The sequence below is a fragment of the Alternaria ethzedia genome, assembly GCF_023757985.1.
Source record: "Alternaria ethzedia strain BMP 0044 chromosome Unknown scaffold_67, whole genome shotgun sequence".
Classification (NCBI taxonomy): domain Eukaryota; kingdom Fungi; phylum Ascomycota; class Dothideomycetes; order Pleosporales; family Pleosporaceae; genus Alternaria; species Alternaria ethzedia.
The window spans coordinates 1088-17358 of record NW_026056260.1 but is presented as its reverse complement, the minus strand read 5'-3'; the positions used below and the strand labels follow the sequence as shown (position 1 = coordinate 17358).

General features: G+C 47.6%; 8 protein-coding genes across 8 annotated transcripts; 7 read left to right on the top strand and 1 right to left on the bottom strand.

Annotated features, from left to right (window-relative positions):
- Positions 1-1734: 1734 nt before the first annotated feature.
- On the top strand, positions 1735-2562 carry J4E87_011052 (uncharacterized protein; the record flags this gene model as incomplete). The annotated part of the gene is made up of 1 exon (XM_049382619.1): positions 1735-2562. A coding segment is annotated over one exon (828 nt), but the record flags the coding sequence as incomplete, so codon positions are not given.
- Positions 2563-3113: 551 nt separating this feature from the next.
- J4E87_011051 (uncharacterized protein) lies at positions 3114-4194 on the top strand (the record flags this gene model as incomplete). Its single annotated transcript, XM_049382618.1, has 3 exons — positions 3114-3117; positions 3340-3650; positions 3775-4194. 3 exons carry the CDS (start codon positions 3114-3116, stop codon positions 4192-4194), a joined length of 735 nt encoding a protein of 244 aa, XP_049227650.1.
- A 1779-nt stretch (positions 4195-5973) lies between these two features.
- On the bottom strand, positions 5974-7149 carry J4E87_011050 (uncharacterized protein; the record flags this gene model as incomplete). The annotated part of the gene is made up of 3 exons (XM_049382617.1): positions 5974-6775; positions 6828-7089; positions 7137-7149. 3 exons carry the CDS (start codon positions 7147-7149, stop codon positions 5974-5976), a joined length of 1077 nt encoding a protein of 358 aa, XP_049227649.1.
- Positions 7150-7705: 556 nt separating this feature from the next.
- J4E87_011049 (uncharacterized protein) lies at positions 7706-9138 on the top strand (the record flags this gene model as incomplete). The annotated part of the gene is made up of 3 exons (XM_049382616.1): positions 7706-7852; positions 7902-8110; positions 8160-9138. The coding sequence occupies 3 exons, from the start codon at positions 7706-7708 to the stop codon at positions 9136-9138; spliced, it is 1335 nt and encodes a 444-aa protein (XP_049227648.1).
- A 442-nt stretch (positions 9139-9580) lies between these two features.
- J4E87_011048 (uncharacterized protein) lies at positions 9581-10522 on the top strand (the record flags this gene model as incomplete). Its single annotated transcript, XM_049382615.1, has 2 exons — positions 9581-9587; positions 9735-10522. The coding sequence occupies 2 exons, from the start codon at positions 9581-9583 to the stop codon at positions 10520-10522; spliced, it is 795 nt and encodes a 264-aa protein (XP_049227647.1).
- A 289-nt stretch (positions 10523-10811) lies between these two features.
- J4E87_011047 (uncharacterized protein) lies at positions 10812-12079 on the top strand (the record flags this gene model as incomplete). Its single annotated transcript, XM_049382614.1, has 3 exons — positions 10812-10816; positions 11110-11116; positions 11318-12079. The coding sequence occupies 3 exons, from the start codon at positions 10812-10814 to the stop codon at positions 12077-12079; spliced, it is 774 nt and encodes a 257-aa protein (XP_049227646.1).
- Positions 12080-13681: 1602 nt separating this feature from the next.
- J4E87_011046 (uncharacterized protein) lies at positions 13682-14180 on the top strand (the record flags this gene model as incomplete). The annotated part of the gene is made up of 2 exons (XM_049382613.1): positions 13682-13747; positions 13821-14180. 2 exons carry the CDS (start codon positions 13682-13684, stop codon positions 14178-14180), a joined length of 426 nt encoding a protein of 141 aa, XP_049227645.1.
- A 736-nt stretch (positions 14181-14916) lies between these two features.
- Positions 14917-16003, top strand: J4E87_011045 (uncharacterized protein; the record flags this gene model as incomplete). The annotated part of the gene is made up of 3 exons (XM_049382612.1): positions 14917-14921; positions 15112-15658; positions 15719-16003. The coding sequence occupies 3 exons, from the start codon at positions 14917-14919 to the stop codon at positions 16001-16003; spliced, it is 837 nt and encodes a 278-aa protein (XP_049227644.1).
- Between the last annotated feature and the right edge of the window lie 268 nt (positions 16004-16271).

Sequence of the window (16271 nt, the reverse complement as noted above, 5' to 3'; positions counted from 1 at the left end):
CTTAAAGTAGTTAAGAAGCTTAGTAAAAGTATAATAATACTATTTTATATTTTTAATCTTTTCTTTAGCTATCTACTTATATTTAAAGAAAAAGCTAAGAAACTCTAGTATAGCTAACTTTAAAGTAGTCTAGATTAGAACTAGCGCTTCTAAGTTAGCTATAATAGCTTTAGCTATTCTTTTCTAATAGTTAAGTTAGTAGTTTTTAAGCTATCTAATTATAAAGTTAACTTATATAGTTAAGTTAGTTAAAGTAGAGTTACTCTTAAAGAAGTGTTTATAAGCTTTAGCTTAGCTATTAAGTTATACTTTATTTTTACTTTTAAAATATATTAGAAAATTAGATTTTAGAAGTAGAATTTTAAAAAGTTTAGTTTAGTATAGAGTACTCTTAGTAAGCGTAGCTAAAGCTAGTATTAGTATAAGTAGTAATAAAGTCTAGAAATTACTACTAGTAAGTATAGCTTTAAGAGTCTTATATTAAGTATATAAAGTAGTAATTTTTATATACTATTTAGCTTTTAATAAAAGCTAATTTTTTTATTTAAGTTTTTACTAAAAAGTTAATAGTATTAGTTTATTAATAAGTATTTTTTTCTTAACTAGTAGTATTTCTATAGTAGATATTAGAGCTTATAATTTCTTTTTAGTAGTAGTTAAAGCTAATAAAGTATTAGCTAGCTTAGGCTAAGCTTAAAAAGCTACGTTTTCTACTATACTATATAATTATAATAAAACTATATTTATAGTATTACTAATAGTTATAGATAAAAGTTTATATTATAAAAGTAAAATAAGTTAATATAGAATTATATAAATATAAACCTCTACTAAGTAATTTAAATAAAGCTATTACTTATAAAAGATTTCTTTAAGTCTTTATACTAGTAGAGCTTATACTTATATAAGCTAGTATAGTCTAAAGAGATTTAGAGAGATCTAGAGTAGTTTATAGCTAAGTAGTTATAATATATATTTTTATAAACTATAAAGCTTTTTTAGCTATATTATAGTTATATAAGTAGTAGTAAGTATAAAAGTAATATACTAAACTAATTTTCTTCTCTTTATTTATTATATTACTTAGTTATAACTTCTTTTAATAATTATATTATTTTACTTATTAATAGTAGAGCTACTAAAAGCGCTATAATTAATTTCTTAACTATATTATAAAAGAAGTAAATTTTTATTTATAAAAAGTTTAATTTTACTTTTTTTAATTTTATTTAAAAAGCTAAAGTTTAGTTTATACTTTTTATTACTAAAAAGTAGAAAAACTTTTAAAATAGTAAGTACTACTTTAAAAGCTATAAAACTAAGTTAATACGTATAGCTTTAAATAATAGTTTTAGCTAAAAAAAATTCTAAGCTTACTTAATAAAGCTAAGTAAGCTATTAAAAAAAAATAAAGCTTAAACTAATTATAAAAAGTAATATTTTAACTTAAATTATATACTAAAAGAAATTTAAAAACTATAAAACTAAGTATAAAAGAATAGTAAGAGTAAATATAAAAGTATATAACTATAAGTACTTTTATATAACTAGGTTTTAGCCTTTAGCTAAAATAGAGACAAAATTGCACTTGTAGGTTACTATCTTAATTATTTTTTAAAACAAGTAGGTTTCTAGCTTAATGTTTTAACACAGTTTAAGAAGGCGCTCTGCAAGTACTTGTATACAAACCTAGGGCTTTTGAGAAAGGTTTACATGATAAAGAATGCAATAAAGACCGGCGACATTGCTCAAGATACCGAAGGCCTCCCTGGATTCTCGACCCCACTTGAAAAGCAACAAACGATCGACCCCGAGTTCGAGCAGCTCGACTCTCTTGCCGAGAGACAGCAGTGGGAGCACGCAGCAATGGCATGGCTGGATCTGATATGTTTACACTGGACAGCGATCCTGGATCTCCGGAGTGAACCCAGACAGGCACCCCGCAACAAAGTCCTCAGAACTTACTGGCAGCAAGCGAAGTTCCAACACTTTGAAACCCGTCAAGAGCACCAGGACAGGAGATTGATCATAAAGGGTTATCTGGAGAACTTCACATTGCCATCTGGAGAGAAGCTCACAACGGACGAATGCCAAAAGATCATAACATGGCTGCTAAGAAATGGCCATGGCTACTCCGCGGAATTTGAAAACGAAGAAGCAGAAGCTACAAACTTCACCGGTACCTACCACTGCGAAACAGTCCTACTGAGTCTTGCCTTACTAGCCAAGGAGCCGGCTGATATCCTAGACGTCGATATCAATTCCGCGTCTTCTGCACCACTAAGCAAGGCTCACCTGCAGCTCCCTGGTAAAACAACTACGGATGCACTAAAAGGTAAGATGAGCGCCCTACCAGTATCGCAGAAGTGCTGTCCTGCTTGTCATGCGCTAGTCGAATACTTCATTGAGAATGTAAGTCCAGCTCTAGTATATCCGGGTAAGCATGAGATATGGTCAGCGGCAGCACTTCCACCGTGGATTCCAAGGGAAGCGGGTCAGGTGGTTCTGCGAGCTGCCCGGAAGGCACTGCAATGTCGGTTTGACAGCATACTGCGAGGCTGAGCTTGAGTCTTGTATAAAGCGCGGTGGGCGTGTTGTATCGTAGAGGTAGTATCGATTAGCAAGAATTAATATGATTGTAATAGCTTGGGTCTTGTTTGCTAGAGTGTTGGTTGTGTTGTCACAATAGTGTAGGTGTCGCGGTACTGGAAGCTATCGCAGTACTGGAGTTGTCGCAGTAGTGTAGCTGTCGCAGTATTGTAAGCTGTCGCACTTTTGCAGCTGTCAAAGTAATGTAGTTGTCGCAGTGTTGTGGTTGCTGGCAGGGCTAATAATTTAGAAAGATGCCGTTTAATTGGACTCGCGGACGAGTCGGACGGATTCTGCAGAATCTTAAAATGCTGTACCTCGACTTGACGTGAACGAGTTTAACGCACCTCTAAGTGAATATCGTTGACTTCCATGCTGCGAATGTTACGACAACGAATTTCTGACACGGCAGACGGGCAGTGTCTGGCAAGAAGCTGACTAATATGACGTACCCCTCCAACACGAGCATAACCTTTCCGATCCGTCCCGACATATGAACTTAACCCACCCAAACAACAGTCAAGATGAGTGAATTCAAAGAAATGGTCGTTATTCTTACCGGAGCTTCTCGAGGTATTTATCTATTCACTAAATTCTCCATCACCTCGCTTTCTGTTCTAGTCAAATATGCATTACACTTCCGTGGTCTGCAGACCTCCCAGACGTGTAAAAAAAGCTACACGTGCAAGCGTAGTCAACACCAACGCAGACTCTCATACCGCCAATTCCATTACTAATTCACTCTCGTAGGCATCGGCCAAGCCATTGCGCACCACCTCCTCTCGCGAAACCACAAGGTCGTCCTGGTTTCGCGGACTGAATCTGCTCTAACCGCTCTCCAATCCCAATATGGCAACGAGAAAGTAGCTGTACTCGCTGGCGATATGGCGGATGCTTCGCTCCCGCAGAAAGCGGTTGATCTGGCAAATGAGCGGTGGGGTCGCATTGATTCGCTGATTGTGAATCACGGGACGCTGGATCCGGTGAAGAAGGTGGCGGATAGTAGTCCTGAGGAGTGGAGGAAGGGGTTTGATGTTAATGTGTTTAGTGCGGTTGGTATGGTAAGTCGAAGTCTCGTTCTGTTCTATTCGTTTCTCCTTCTATCGACGATACTTACTCAGACCTTCAACATCAACATTACTTATCCTGGCATCATGCAATAGACTAACTCCCTGCTCTTTTTAGGTACAAGCCGCCCTCCCCTCTCTGCGCAGAACCTCCGGCACCATCCTTCTGACCTCCTCCGGTGCCGCCACCTCCGCCTACCAAGGCTGGGGCTGCTACGGCGCGGGAAAAGCCGTGTTGAACCACCTTGCCCTTACGCTCTCTGTCGAAGAACCTTCTATCACTACTATCTCGATCCGCCCTGGTGTTGTAGATACGGAGATGCAGCGTGAGATCCGCGAAGTGCACCACGAGCGTATGAGCGAGAAAGACAGGACTAAGTTCAGTGGGCTTAAGAAGGACGGCGGACTGCTGAAGCCGGAGCAGCCGGGGTATGTTATGGCGAGGTTGGCTGCGGCGAAGAAGGATGATGTAAAGGGGTTTAATGGACAGTTTTTGAGCTGGAATGATGAGAGCTTGGGAGCTTTTCAGCAGGATTAGTTGGGGGCTTTTCAGCAGGATTAGTTGGGGGCTTGTGATCAGTTACATAGTGACCATCGTCACAACTAGTGCACTTCTTCTAGCCTCAGCCAGACTCATCTTCCTCTTCCTCTCGATCTTCCCACCGAAAATGCTTGGCTTCTCTCGGAAACAAGGTCCCCTCCCTTTCTATATGCTCGATAATCTCCCTTTTCCACTCCAACTTAGGCGTCCACACGCTAACAATGTGATCAAGACTGAACACCCATCTCAGCATATCTGTTTGCTCAAGTGCCCTTGTATAATGCCAGTATAGATGCACTTCCGCTCCTGCAGCTTGGAAAGCTGTCCAAAGAGGAACTAGGATGCGGAATAGCAAGTGCCATTGCTTCAGTCGGATCTCGGTCTGGATGAATGTGATGTTGAGTTTGAAGTCTTTCTTCCGGCGAATACCTTCAGTGAGTTGCGTGAAAGCTTTGCTGAGTTTGTTTTCGTCGATGATCCAGGGTAGCCACACTTCAGATCGCTCTTGTGTAAGGTATAAATCCATTGCTCTTAGATGCTCTGCGGGTAGTACACCAAGTTTAAACGCATCTTCGTGCAGTATGGTATGCATTTGTTCAGGACATCTGACCAGGAAAGCGTACTCACGGTGCGCAGAAATGCGGTAGTACGCCTCCAGGGCCTCTCGGGCCGTGTCCAGGTCGACGTATGCAGGGTTTACGACGATGGGCTTGGTGTCACGTGGAGTACGGCCAATCTTGGGATGCATGTGAGCTGTCGTCCATCTAAAACCGTGTCCGATAGTAGGACTCGGAGACATATAGCACGATGCGAGTCTGTGATAGCTGTCATCCCAGATGTAGTCGTATATCAAATCACGCAGTTCCCGTGGTAGGCAGGCTTGCATCCTAGTAGCGAGGCACAGACAAGATATCTGCGCATGTGTTTGAGCGACTTGATCGAATGAGCTGCCGCCGATTGGTTAGTAAATTGATAAGAACACGACATGGTGTTGACATCGCGTACCCTCCTCTGGACAAGCCCTGGGCGCGCATTGCTTCCCTTTTCAGCCCTTGCAGCCTCCCGTTCTCGCTTTCGTACTCCCACTTGCTGTCTGCGCGTTATTACCGACGTATGCTCCGCACTGAATTTACTGACGATGTATGCCTGCTCATAGCCGCTACAATTCTTCTCCTCCCCTTTTCCCTCTTTCCTATGTCGCTGAGCGCCTGGAGATAGCCTTCTATCATCTCGTAGCGCATGACATGCTCGGATAACCGCCTTTCTGCGGCCGCAAGCTCTATCTTCAGTGCAGCCTCGCGCCTTTGCAAAAACCACTGTCGTTGTGTAGCCATGACGTCGGTTACGTGGTTGTAACTTTTCATCGTGCAAAACACCGAAGTTTGAGTTGTGACACCAGAGAAGCTGGAACGCTAGTCCTAAATGGGTGGGGTTCCCCTGCTAGTACACCAAAGACCTCGGGAGCGTCCACGGACATTTCCAAAGGTTTTGACACAGACGCCCAATCTCAAAGTCGCAGCATTGCCCGAGGTGGTTGCATTGATAACGGAGCCTTGCAAGAGATGCTCTTCGGACCGCGGCATCGGGGCATATGCGGTGGCATCAGCCGCATGATGGTCAGCACTAGCTCACTGGCTAGTTCCAAGGTTATACCGAGGCGCATTATCTTGCAGACGTAATCAATCTGAACCATGTACTCTGCAGATAGGAAAAGATCATGGGCGTTGAATGAGAAAAGAGAAAGATGCATCAAAATTAACTACGTAAAATGGTTCCTCATAGCTTCGACTTGGACACGATCATGGAGTTGCCAATGTTCAACCACTTGACGGCATCTGTGACAAGCTCATCAACAATCTCCCTCGCGTTCTTCCTCTCGTTAACAACGGCAGCGACCTTGCCCATTAGGAACGGCCGCGCGTTGTCCATAGTCTCGTCGTCGAGGTCGTCGCCCATCTTCTCGAGATCATGCTCGACAGGCAATATGCCCTTGGCAGTGAGCTCCTTGATTTCTTGTTGCCTGTTCTCCTCCCAGTTCTGGACGTATGGGTTGGTGCGGATGCGGAGCGGGCGTCCAGTGAAGATGATGGTGCGGATGTTGTCGTCCCAGCCAGCTGTGCGGACGGCTTCTTGGTGGGCCTTGGGCGCACCGGCTTCCTCGGAGAGGACGAAGCGTGTTCCGACCCAGACACCGGTGGCACCGAATGTGAGCATGGCAGCGAGCGACTGGCCGTTGTAGATACCACCCGCAGCTACGATTTGTACCTGCTCGCCGGTCAAGGGCGACTTGTGGCCCTCGACCATCTTGACTGCTGCTGGGATGAAGATGGATGTGGGAACATCTCCAGTGTGTCCTCCGCCCTCGCCTCCTTGTGCGCAGATAATGTCGACGCCGATGTCGAGGCACTTCTTGATGTGCTTGGGGTGGCCGATCATGTTCATGTAGAGGATTCCGTGCTTGTGTAGCTTCTCGACGACGACCTTGGGCGGGACACCGACGGCGGAGACGAATAGTTTGGCGCCGGAGTCGATGATGATGTCGACGAGCTCGTTCAGCTTGCCCTTGGTGTAGTCGTAGCTATATGCCGTTAGTCCCGTGCCTTGCATGTGATGGATCGCCCGGTACGTACTTGGTCTTGCGCGCGCTGCCTCCTACCTGAGGAAGGAGCAGGTCGATGCCGAATGGCGCGTTCTTGTCATTCAGGTATCCCTTCAACTCGGCGATCTGCTCGCGGAGCATGTCGGGTGTGTATCCGACACCGCCGATGACACCGAGACCTCCAGCGTTGGTGACGGCGGCGGCAAGCTTAGGTCCAGCAGCCACGTTCATGCCCGCAAGCATGACGGGGTGCTGGATCTTCAGCAGGTCGGTGAGCTTGGTGCGGATTTGCTCTGAGGTTTGTCAGCTGGGCACATGTGAATGAGGCGTGGATGCGTACGTGGAGAAGCCATGATGACGGTATAGAGGTTTGCGGTTGAGAAAGGGAAGATGCGAGGTAATTCAACAGCGAGAAAGGAAGACGAGTGGATCGAGGATTCGGGCGAATTCTTAAGGTTTGAGGAGTCGGGCCCTTTCTTATGGTTGAGGAGTTCTGGTCGACTCTCTGTAAGCCGTGAGCCGAGGCACGACGCATGTCTCACGCGGAGAGCGCTAACCGCTTATCGTCTAGTGCCATCCGGGGAAGGCTGTCGGCATCGCGCGCCTGCCTCTGTCTGTCCCACCGCGTCACATGCTAACATGTTCACTAATGCATCCAAATGTTTGGCCTCGCTCAGGGCCGCCCCATCACGGTGTCCACGCCGTGTAGCCCTCTCAGTTGACACTATCCACGGCAAGGTCTCTAATCGATCGAATTTTCACTCGTCACCCACTCAACGCCAGGAATGTGATGCACCCTCCGACTCTCGCGTTCCGCACGAGCCTCAATCGCAAGATGTGCGGAAAGTGTTTTCTTATAAGCCTGTCAACCGTAAGAAGGAACTTGCCGTCGTTGCTTTGGGGAGCAACATGGGCGACAGAGTGGCCATGATTGAACGTGCATGCAGAGAAATGGAGTCAAGTGGAAAAATAAAGATCGTACGAACCGGTAGTTTGTGGGAGAGCAAAGCCATGTACGTACTCGATCAAGACAACTTCGTCAACGGTGCCTGTCAGGTATGCTAAATAATGTCCCTTCTTCCAAACGTCAAATTCACGCAAACAGATAGAAACCAGTCTGTCACCAAACGAACTCTTAGACGCGCTTCAGAAAGTTGAGAATGACATGGGCCGTGTCAAAGTCATCGACAAAGGACCCAGAAATATTGATTTGGACATTTTACTTCATGGAAACGAGAAATTCTCCAGCGAAAGACTTACGATCCCGCATGCGTTGATGTTCGAGAGGCAGTTCGTTCTACGCCCTCTTGTTGAGTAAGATAATCATCTATCTGGCCAGTGAAACGTTGCTGATCCTCTCTAGACTTTTGCGCAATCAGCGTGAAGATTACCCATTCTCGAATCAAATTAAACGCCATTTCAAAAGACTCCTTAAATCAGAGGTGCCGCTGGTGCCGCTGACGCCACTTGGACCAGATCTATCCCCAATATCGTCTTCTCGGATAGCGAATGACACGAGGATCATGTCTATCCTGAATGTCACACCGGACTCATTCTCCGATGGCGGCCAAAATTACAATATCGATGAAGCAACCCTAGCCAACACCATTCGCGAACACATCTCGGCCGGAGCCGCAATCATCGACGTAGGCGGACAATCAACACGACCCGGTGCCGTCCAGGTCTCCGCCGAAGAAGAGCTAGCACGTGTCCTTCCAGCTGTAAAGCTGATTCGCTCAATGCCAGAGGCAAACAACATCGCAATCAGCGTCGACACTTACCGTGGAAGCGTCGCCGAAGCTGCCATCAATGCCGGCGCGAACATGATCAACGACGTCAGTGCAGGTGCCATGGACGACACGATGCTTTCCACCATGGGAAAACTTGGCTGTACAGTCTGTCTCATGCACATGCGCGGCACGCCGGAAACCATGACCAGTCCTGAAACGACATCCTACCCCGACGGCATCACAGAGACCGTAGGCCGCGAACTCGTCGAGCGCGTTATTGCTGCGGAAAAAGCGGGTGTCAGGCGCTGGCGTATCGTTCTCGATCCTGGTATTGGCTTTGCGAAGACAAAGGAACATAATCTTGAGCTGCTTCGCCGACAGGATGAGTTGATGAGGTATCCGGGTCTAGAAGGCATTCCTTGGCTTGTGGGCACGAGTCGGAAGAAGTTTATCGGCGATATTACGGGGGTCAAGGAAGCGAAAGATAGGGTCTGGGGGACTGCTGTTGGGGTGGCAGCGGCTATCAGGGGTGGGGCGCATATTCTGAGGGTCCATGATGTTAAGGAGATGGCGCAGGTTGCGAAGATGGCGGATGCGCTGTGGCGCACGTGAACATGACGCGGCGCGATAGTCTTCCAACGATCTTCGCTCTCGCCCTCATTTAGTGGGAGGTTTCAGGCGTCATCCGTGTTGTTGGTTCCGCTCCACGCGGTAGCGCTCCGGTTGGTTCCGAATCCTTCATGAACGTGGTTGTCGACTCGCTTCCACGAAGCCTGAACCAAACAAAGAATACGTGGAAGGAAAACCTGTAACCTCGAACAACATCCCACTTCTCTTCACCCTCAACATCAAACATGGCGAATCTACGTGAGCTCCATCAAGAACTGCGACGCGTACAGGACCGAGTATTTCAGTAGGTAGTTGTCGTACTACGTCGCCGCTCATCTTGGCTAATTCTCACAGGATCAAACGTCGTCAGAACGAGTAAGCACGGTCCTAACAGATGCTTTCAAAGACTCAAGAGAAGCTGACGGTAGAGTCAAGTGAACTATGGATGGCAAGTAGCTACTCTTGGAGTCACGATGATTGGAACGAGTGGAAAGCGTAGGTTCTTATGATTCCGGAAGATGCAGCTTCACGGTGAGCAATAGCTCACAGACATAGTTTGAACAAAGAACTGGAAGCATCGTACGAATCACACTCAAAAGCCTGGAACAAACTTTACTACGCCAGAATGCACGATCGGCTACCGCGCGAGATCCGAGATATGATCAATGCCGAATTCTGGGATGAAGACTACTTGAAAGGCTTTGAAGGCTCTGAGGTAGCCATGAAGGCTATGGGCGAATCCGCAGATACTCACTTGTTGCAGCCTAATCGCATCTTGTGTATCTCACAAGTCGTCTTACCGGAGTATGTAGGAGCCGAGGCTGCCAAAGAGAATGTCCAGATGTGGCACCAGACCGCGGCTAGAATATGCCCAATGCCAAGGACCTGGCTCGTACTCAGCGGCTACAACCTAGGAGGAAAACTCCACACGGTCATATGCAAAGATACGTTCGGGGTGGGCTTAGATCCCGCCACTGCTCTGCGATTCCTGAATATCGAAGTTGACGACACCTCTCTTGTGCTTGGTCACAAACACTCCGCATTCGAAGATGCCGCCTCACGCCAAAACGCGTTCAACCTCCTTCTTCGCATTAAGAAGAAATTTGGCTTTAAGCTCAACTTCATTATCTACCACGATTGCATTCGTCTCAAGATGTGGCCCGAAATCCTTGGTCTACTGAGACCTATCGTTGAAGTGATCGAACGAGAAGGAGGTCATGTCACTGTTGAGTCCGATTACAGTGGCAACAATACGGATTGCATGGATGAGACATCGGGTGTGAGAACTGATATTGAACACCTGGTCAGAACATACGATCCGGCGACCTGGGACCAGAGCATGAAGCAGGGTCTGATCGATTATTTCGAGGAGGTGAGACGATTGTAACTCCCCTAAGGAACAGTATCTGACAAGTCATTTAGTTCGATGATGAGCAACTGAGACCTTATCATCGCTACTATCGGAGCGAAGAAGATAATCCAGGCTCAGATCCTGTTGTGGCTGCCTGGCAACAATCTGTTGCGCCCTATGGTTATCGGTAAGAAGGGTTTACTTCGTTTGGGAGGAAGGATGCGTGGCTATCACCGTGCCGATACCATTCCAATCTAAATCTTTTAAGCCGCATGCAAATGTACAAGCTTCGCACACGAGGCGTTCAATAATCGTGAGGCCACCCATGAAGTACGTGTAAGTGGGGCAAACCGCGAATCTAGCGCGACTCCGCCTTACGAATAAGACGGTAATTTACACTTCACTACTTCCAGAGGGAAATAAACGCTTTGGACTCAGAGTAACATATTATCTTCTTTCGCGCTATACCACCACCATGAAAAGTTCATACGACTTGGAACACGATGTGCGCGACACGTGTAAAAGACTGTTCATGTTTGTATATCCATTCTCATGCACTGCTGCCTGGACTTCAGAGAAACTGACCTGCCTGACTAGCCTGAAACGCGCAAAAGCTGCTGCAGAGGAGAGGTAAGTGCTAAACTGCGGCGCTCCATAGCGATGCAAGCTAATGTAGCATCCAAAGGGAGCGTACAGCAGCAAAACATGAGTGGCTATCAGCAGCGGAAAAGAAGACGGAAGTGCAGGCGTAAGGGACCGCCAGCTCTACCCAACTTTTTCCATCGCTGACGTTGCCTTGTACACAGCGAGCTCGATGCATCCTGTGAGCAGTTATCGAGAGCCTGGAACATGCTATGCTCTGCTAGGATGCAAGAGCGACTGCCTGTCGAGATTCGCGAGATGATATATGCGCAGATCTGGAGTGTGGAGTATCTCCACTCCACAAGACAGCCAAGGCAGCAGTCCGGTCCTCCTGGCCACTCCGATCCGAGATGCCATACACATGTTGCTCGGCCCGACTTCATGGGCAAAGAGACAGCCCTGGAAATGGTGCGGGCATGGTACGAAGCAGCAGCTACACTCACACCAGACACCTTCACGATCCCTGATACCCAAGAGTCGATCCAACAGACCGTGTGTGAAGATCGCTTCAAAGTGGGCCTAGACCCAGCAACCGTCCTCCGGACTCTCACCATCGATTTCAACGAGACTACATCTAGACTCGCTAGTCCGTATTGCAAATGGCCAGACGCAGATACACGGCGGAAGACTTTCGATCTTCTCTACCGGCTCAAGAAGAAAGCTGGTTTCCGACTCAACTTTCGTATATGCACTCCCAAGTTCCGATTGAACTGTTGGCCCGACTTCTTCGATCTTTTGCAACCCACGGTCAAGGCGTTCGATGACGAAGGAGCTATCGTTGACGTCCAGGCTATTCATTGTAGTCGGGGCCCACACCCTACACCATATTTATTTGTGGACTTGAACAGCATCGTTAGAAGCTATCATCCAGTGACGTGGAAGCAGGGCGTGATCGAATATCTCGACTCGGTAATACTGGCCCTCATCATCCTCATGCAAGACCGGCGCTGACAAGCAGAGTAGATCTGTGACTGTCGCATTAGGAATCAGGACAGACATTATCGAGGGGAGGACGAGCCGGATTACAATCCAGACGATGGGCAGGAGGATTATTGGAACTGGGATTTGCTCGAAGACACAGGTTTACGACCTTCTGATTTGGACAGAGGGTTGTCGAGACAGAATTGTGGTTGTGATGGCTCCGGGAGGCGCAGGTCGTTTAAGTATGGCTCGTAAGTGGTACGCAAATAAAGCTGTAGGCTGCAGGGAAGTCCTAGGAAGGAAGGCGGGGACAGGAACGTTAAGGGATGGGTGCGGAGTCTTCTTCGGTAGTTGCAGCTCGCTGCGCCTGGCGCTTCAAGGTTGTTGCTGAGACAAGGGATCGGAATGTTCCGAGGTTGCGGCTGTGCCGCATGCCCGCAGTCAACAAACATATAATAATCCCAACCCTTAAATTCTTAACCTCCCCCCCCGCCCGAAGGGCCATACGTCTCACATCCCCCACGCTTCCCACAGTGTGAGCGTATCGCCATATACAACCGCAACTATGGATACAAATCTGGAATCAGCGCTGGACTGTCTGCGCGAGTGAGTATAGACGAACTATTCCGCCCCACTTCGCTCTTGTGCTAACAAGCTTGCAGCATCAAGCGGAAGGACCTCCATGCTCAAAAAGAGTACGTCGTATCCAGGACTTCTCCAATCTTCAGGAGCTGTACTGAACAATCACCAGACTTGACTCAGTTCAAAAGGAAATCGCAGCTGCCAGAGAAAAGCTCAGGGAACTGAGACAGCAACGCAAAGATATCGCAACAGAGAAGACTCATGCGCTTATCCAGTGAGTGCATGGCATCTAGAAATCTGACATTAATTCCAGTCTAACCTGTCAGGTCTTTTCCGTCAGCCCTTCGGCGCTACTCCGCAGGCTGGAGCCTTCCATTTTTCGACCTGCTTCAACAACGCCTACCTCGTGAGCTTCGAGATATGGTTTATGCACACGTCTGGGACAAGAAAACTTTGATCGATACAAGCATCACTATGACATCTATCATGAGAGATGGTTGCAGTGCCGAGCCGGAAGAATGCCAGGACGCCATGATTTACGACTCGCAAGCGATTAAAAGCTGCACGCACGGCCAAGTACCATATTTCGTAAAACCAGCTTTCACCGGACAAGAATCTGCACGGGAAATGATCGAGGCTTGGTATAGTCGCATACATGGTGCCAATCCCAATATCGCGATGGGAGTACCTCTGGATCATGTTCCGTCCATTCTTCAACATGATAGATTCCATGTCGGCCTGAAGCCTGCCGCATTTCTGCGGAAGTTGGCTGTTATCATCCACGCTGATGAACTAATTGCAGACCTTGAGCATGACTCGGAGAAGGAGAAGCTTTATAAGCTGTTTTTCGATTCGCTCCTTTCCATTGAGAAGAGATTGGGCTTCGTACTAACACTTCGGGTGAAACAAAAACATGTCAGGCTCAACGTTTGGCAGCGGATTCTCAACATGTGCAGGGATGTGGTGACCATCCTCGAGAAGGATGGGGCTCGTGTGCGGATTCAGTTCGTATACGATTGCGTGCAGCCATCGCGAATACCCAAGTATAACATGTACTCTGCTCTGAAATATCCCGAATCCGATTGGCGACAAGATGCAGTACGCTTCTTTGACACGGTAAGACCTTCACATTATTCAGACCCTATTCCCTAGATTTGACGATTCGTATGATCAGGCTACACGAATAAAGGACGAACACCGAGCTTATCGTATCGAGAACAACGACGACTATGAACCCCCGTCATATCAGTATGATTCCGAGCTCGATTACGATTCGGATGCGGACATCTACAGCAATCATGGCGAGAGCGACGACAGTGTCGATGAGTTCCGTCGAGATCGTCATAGATACTATCGAAGGTATGATGGGTGGGATTCGGAGCGTCAGTACGGAAGTGATTTCATAAATTGGAAGAATGACCTGCTGAACCAACTTGAGCTGGAAGCAAGTAAAGATTGGGACTATACCGACGAATCTCCGAGTCCGCCCAGGTGGGAGGACGTCTACCCCGAGCCCGAGTTACGTGGACCTCCTGATTACGATTCATAGTCGGAGTAAGATTGACAAGACCAAATGGCATCACGTGATTAGTCGTCTTACCTAGGACCACTTTTATTATTGTTTAGCTCCTTGTCATTACAATACAAACTATGTTACACATATCTTTCGCAGCATTCAGACGCTCGTGAATACTAATAGATACTTCATCGAATGGGTAATATACTGCAGCCATCTTGAAGGGGGCAGGGATTCGGGTCTTCCCGAGGTCGGAATGCTAGTCGTTCCGATACCCCTATCCACCGTGCCACCTCATATTCCTAGCAACAAGACTTCAACCCCCAAGGTTCATCCGCATTGATCACGCCACCCAAAAACAGCCATGGAGAGAGCAGCTATGATCGATTGGAAGCTATCGGCTGAGTCCGCAGTGCAGCGGCTTCGCGCGTAGGTCTTTGGGCCCTGTCAGCACCTCATGTCGGATCAGTTCTAACCTAGTTGCAGCATCAAGGGTATGGAATTAGACGCGAACGATACGTACGCAAAGCTCCTAGAGCTTGACTGGTGCACCTTGTGCTAAAACCTCCCAGAATTCGTACAGCTACGCGAACTATCTCAGCATTGAGAAGGCAGATCAAAGTATTAAAAATCGAAGAAGCAAGAGCGCGACAGCGTAAGAGAGACGTTCGGCGCGAGTAAGTCTTGATCTCTCTGAACTCGAGCAAAGACCTCATACAAGACTCCAACACAGACACCTTCCGTTAGCTCTCTCGGCGTTCACCGCCTCATGGAGTCGCCCCTTCTTTGAGCAAATGCAACGGCGTTTGCCTCGTGAAGTTCGCGACATTGTATACGCATACGTCTGGGACGACAAGACACTGAAAGATACTCGTATAACATATCATCCTAAGTGGAATTGCTCTGGGGGCGACATAGATTGCGACACTTTAGTAAAAACGCATCACCCGGGAACAGTGGACAGCTGCCCTAAACATGGACAAATTCCTTACTTTATGAGACCTGGATTCGTAGGGGATGCATCGGCCTTGGAGATTGTCGAATCCTGGTACAAGTCGATCTCAAGAGTACAACCCGACATATGGGAATTACGAACCACAGACGAACTCGACTACGTTATCCGTGGCGACGCCTTCTCTGTCGGTTTGGATACTACAACTGTTGTGCGCAAGTTGACACTCAGGCTTACTACCGACGGATTCCTAAGGAACAAGGGCAAGGACACCAGCGAATCGAAACGAACTGTCGACGCGCTGCTCCAGATAAAGAATAAGGCGAATTTCAAACTAAGACTGCGGTTGGAGCAGTCATACCTCCAACTGAATCCCTGGTTCACCGTCTTCGACATCTTCCGACCCATGATTGAGAAATTCGAGGAAGAAGGCGCGGACGTAAGGCTGCTTCTTGTCTACGCCCAAGATCTTATACCGAAATTGGTGTTCAACATGCTCCCCGCGTTGAAGAATCCCGAATCCAACTGGAGAGAGGAAGCCGCTCGTCACTTCGACAGTGTAAGCACACTAATTCTACATCGCTCGCTGCCTCACACATAGTGACTTACGAATATATAGGATTCCCGCGTACGCGAGCACCACAAACACTACCGCATCGAAAACGACGCAGACTACGACCCGCGGGAACTTAAGAGCAGGGACTACAGCGAGGATGACTGGGAGTCAGACGATTACCTAGGCTATGAAGAAACTGACTCTGACCGCGATGAATATGGCAAATCGGTTTCTCCGGAACCTCCATGGACTCCTTATGAGCCGCCACGGTATTATGGAACTATGTTTAGAGAGGATCAGATTGAAGAGGGGTATGAGCTGGATAGCGCGAGTGAGGGGGATGACTAGAAGGCAGGAGGCTTGTCAATTTGTTAGAATGGGCAGCATTGCTCGTGAAGCTTTAGTATCTTTACAAGAGCTGCGTTTACTATAAATATATACTTTCTGAAGATACCAGGAAGAACACATTACTTTGCCCGATTGTGATCAGATACAACATCGTAAAAATAATAACGCATGTCAGCCAGCGAAGTAGCGCAGAGATTCCCGACGTCATGTCGTCGCAACGCTAGCTGTTCCGACGCCACTAGAGCGCCTTCCTACTTCATGTATCCAG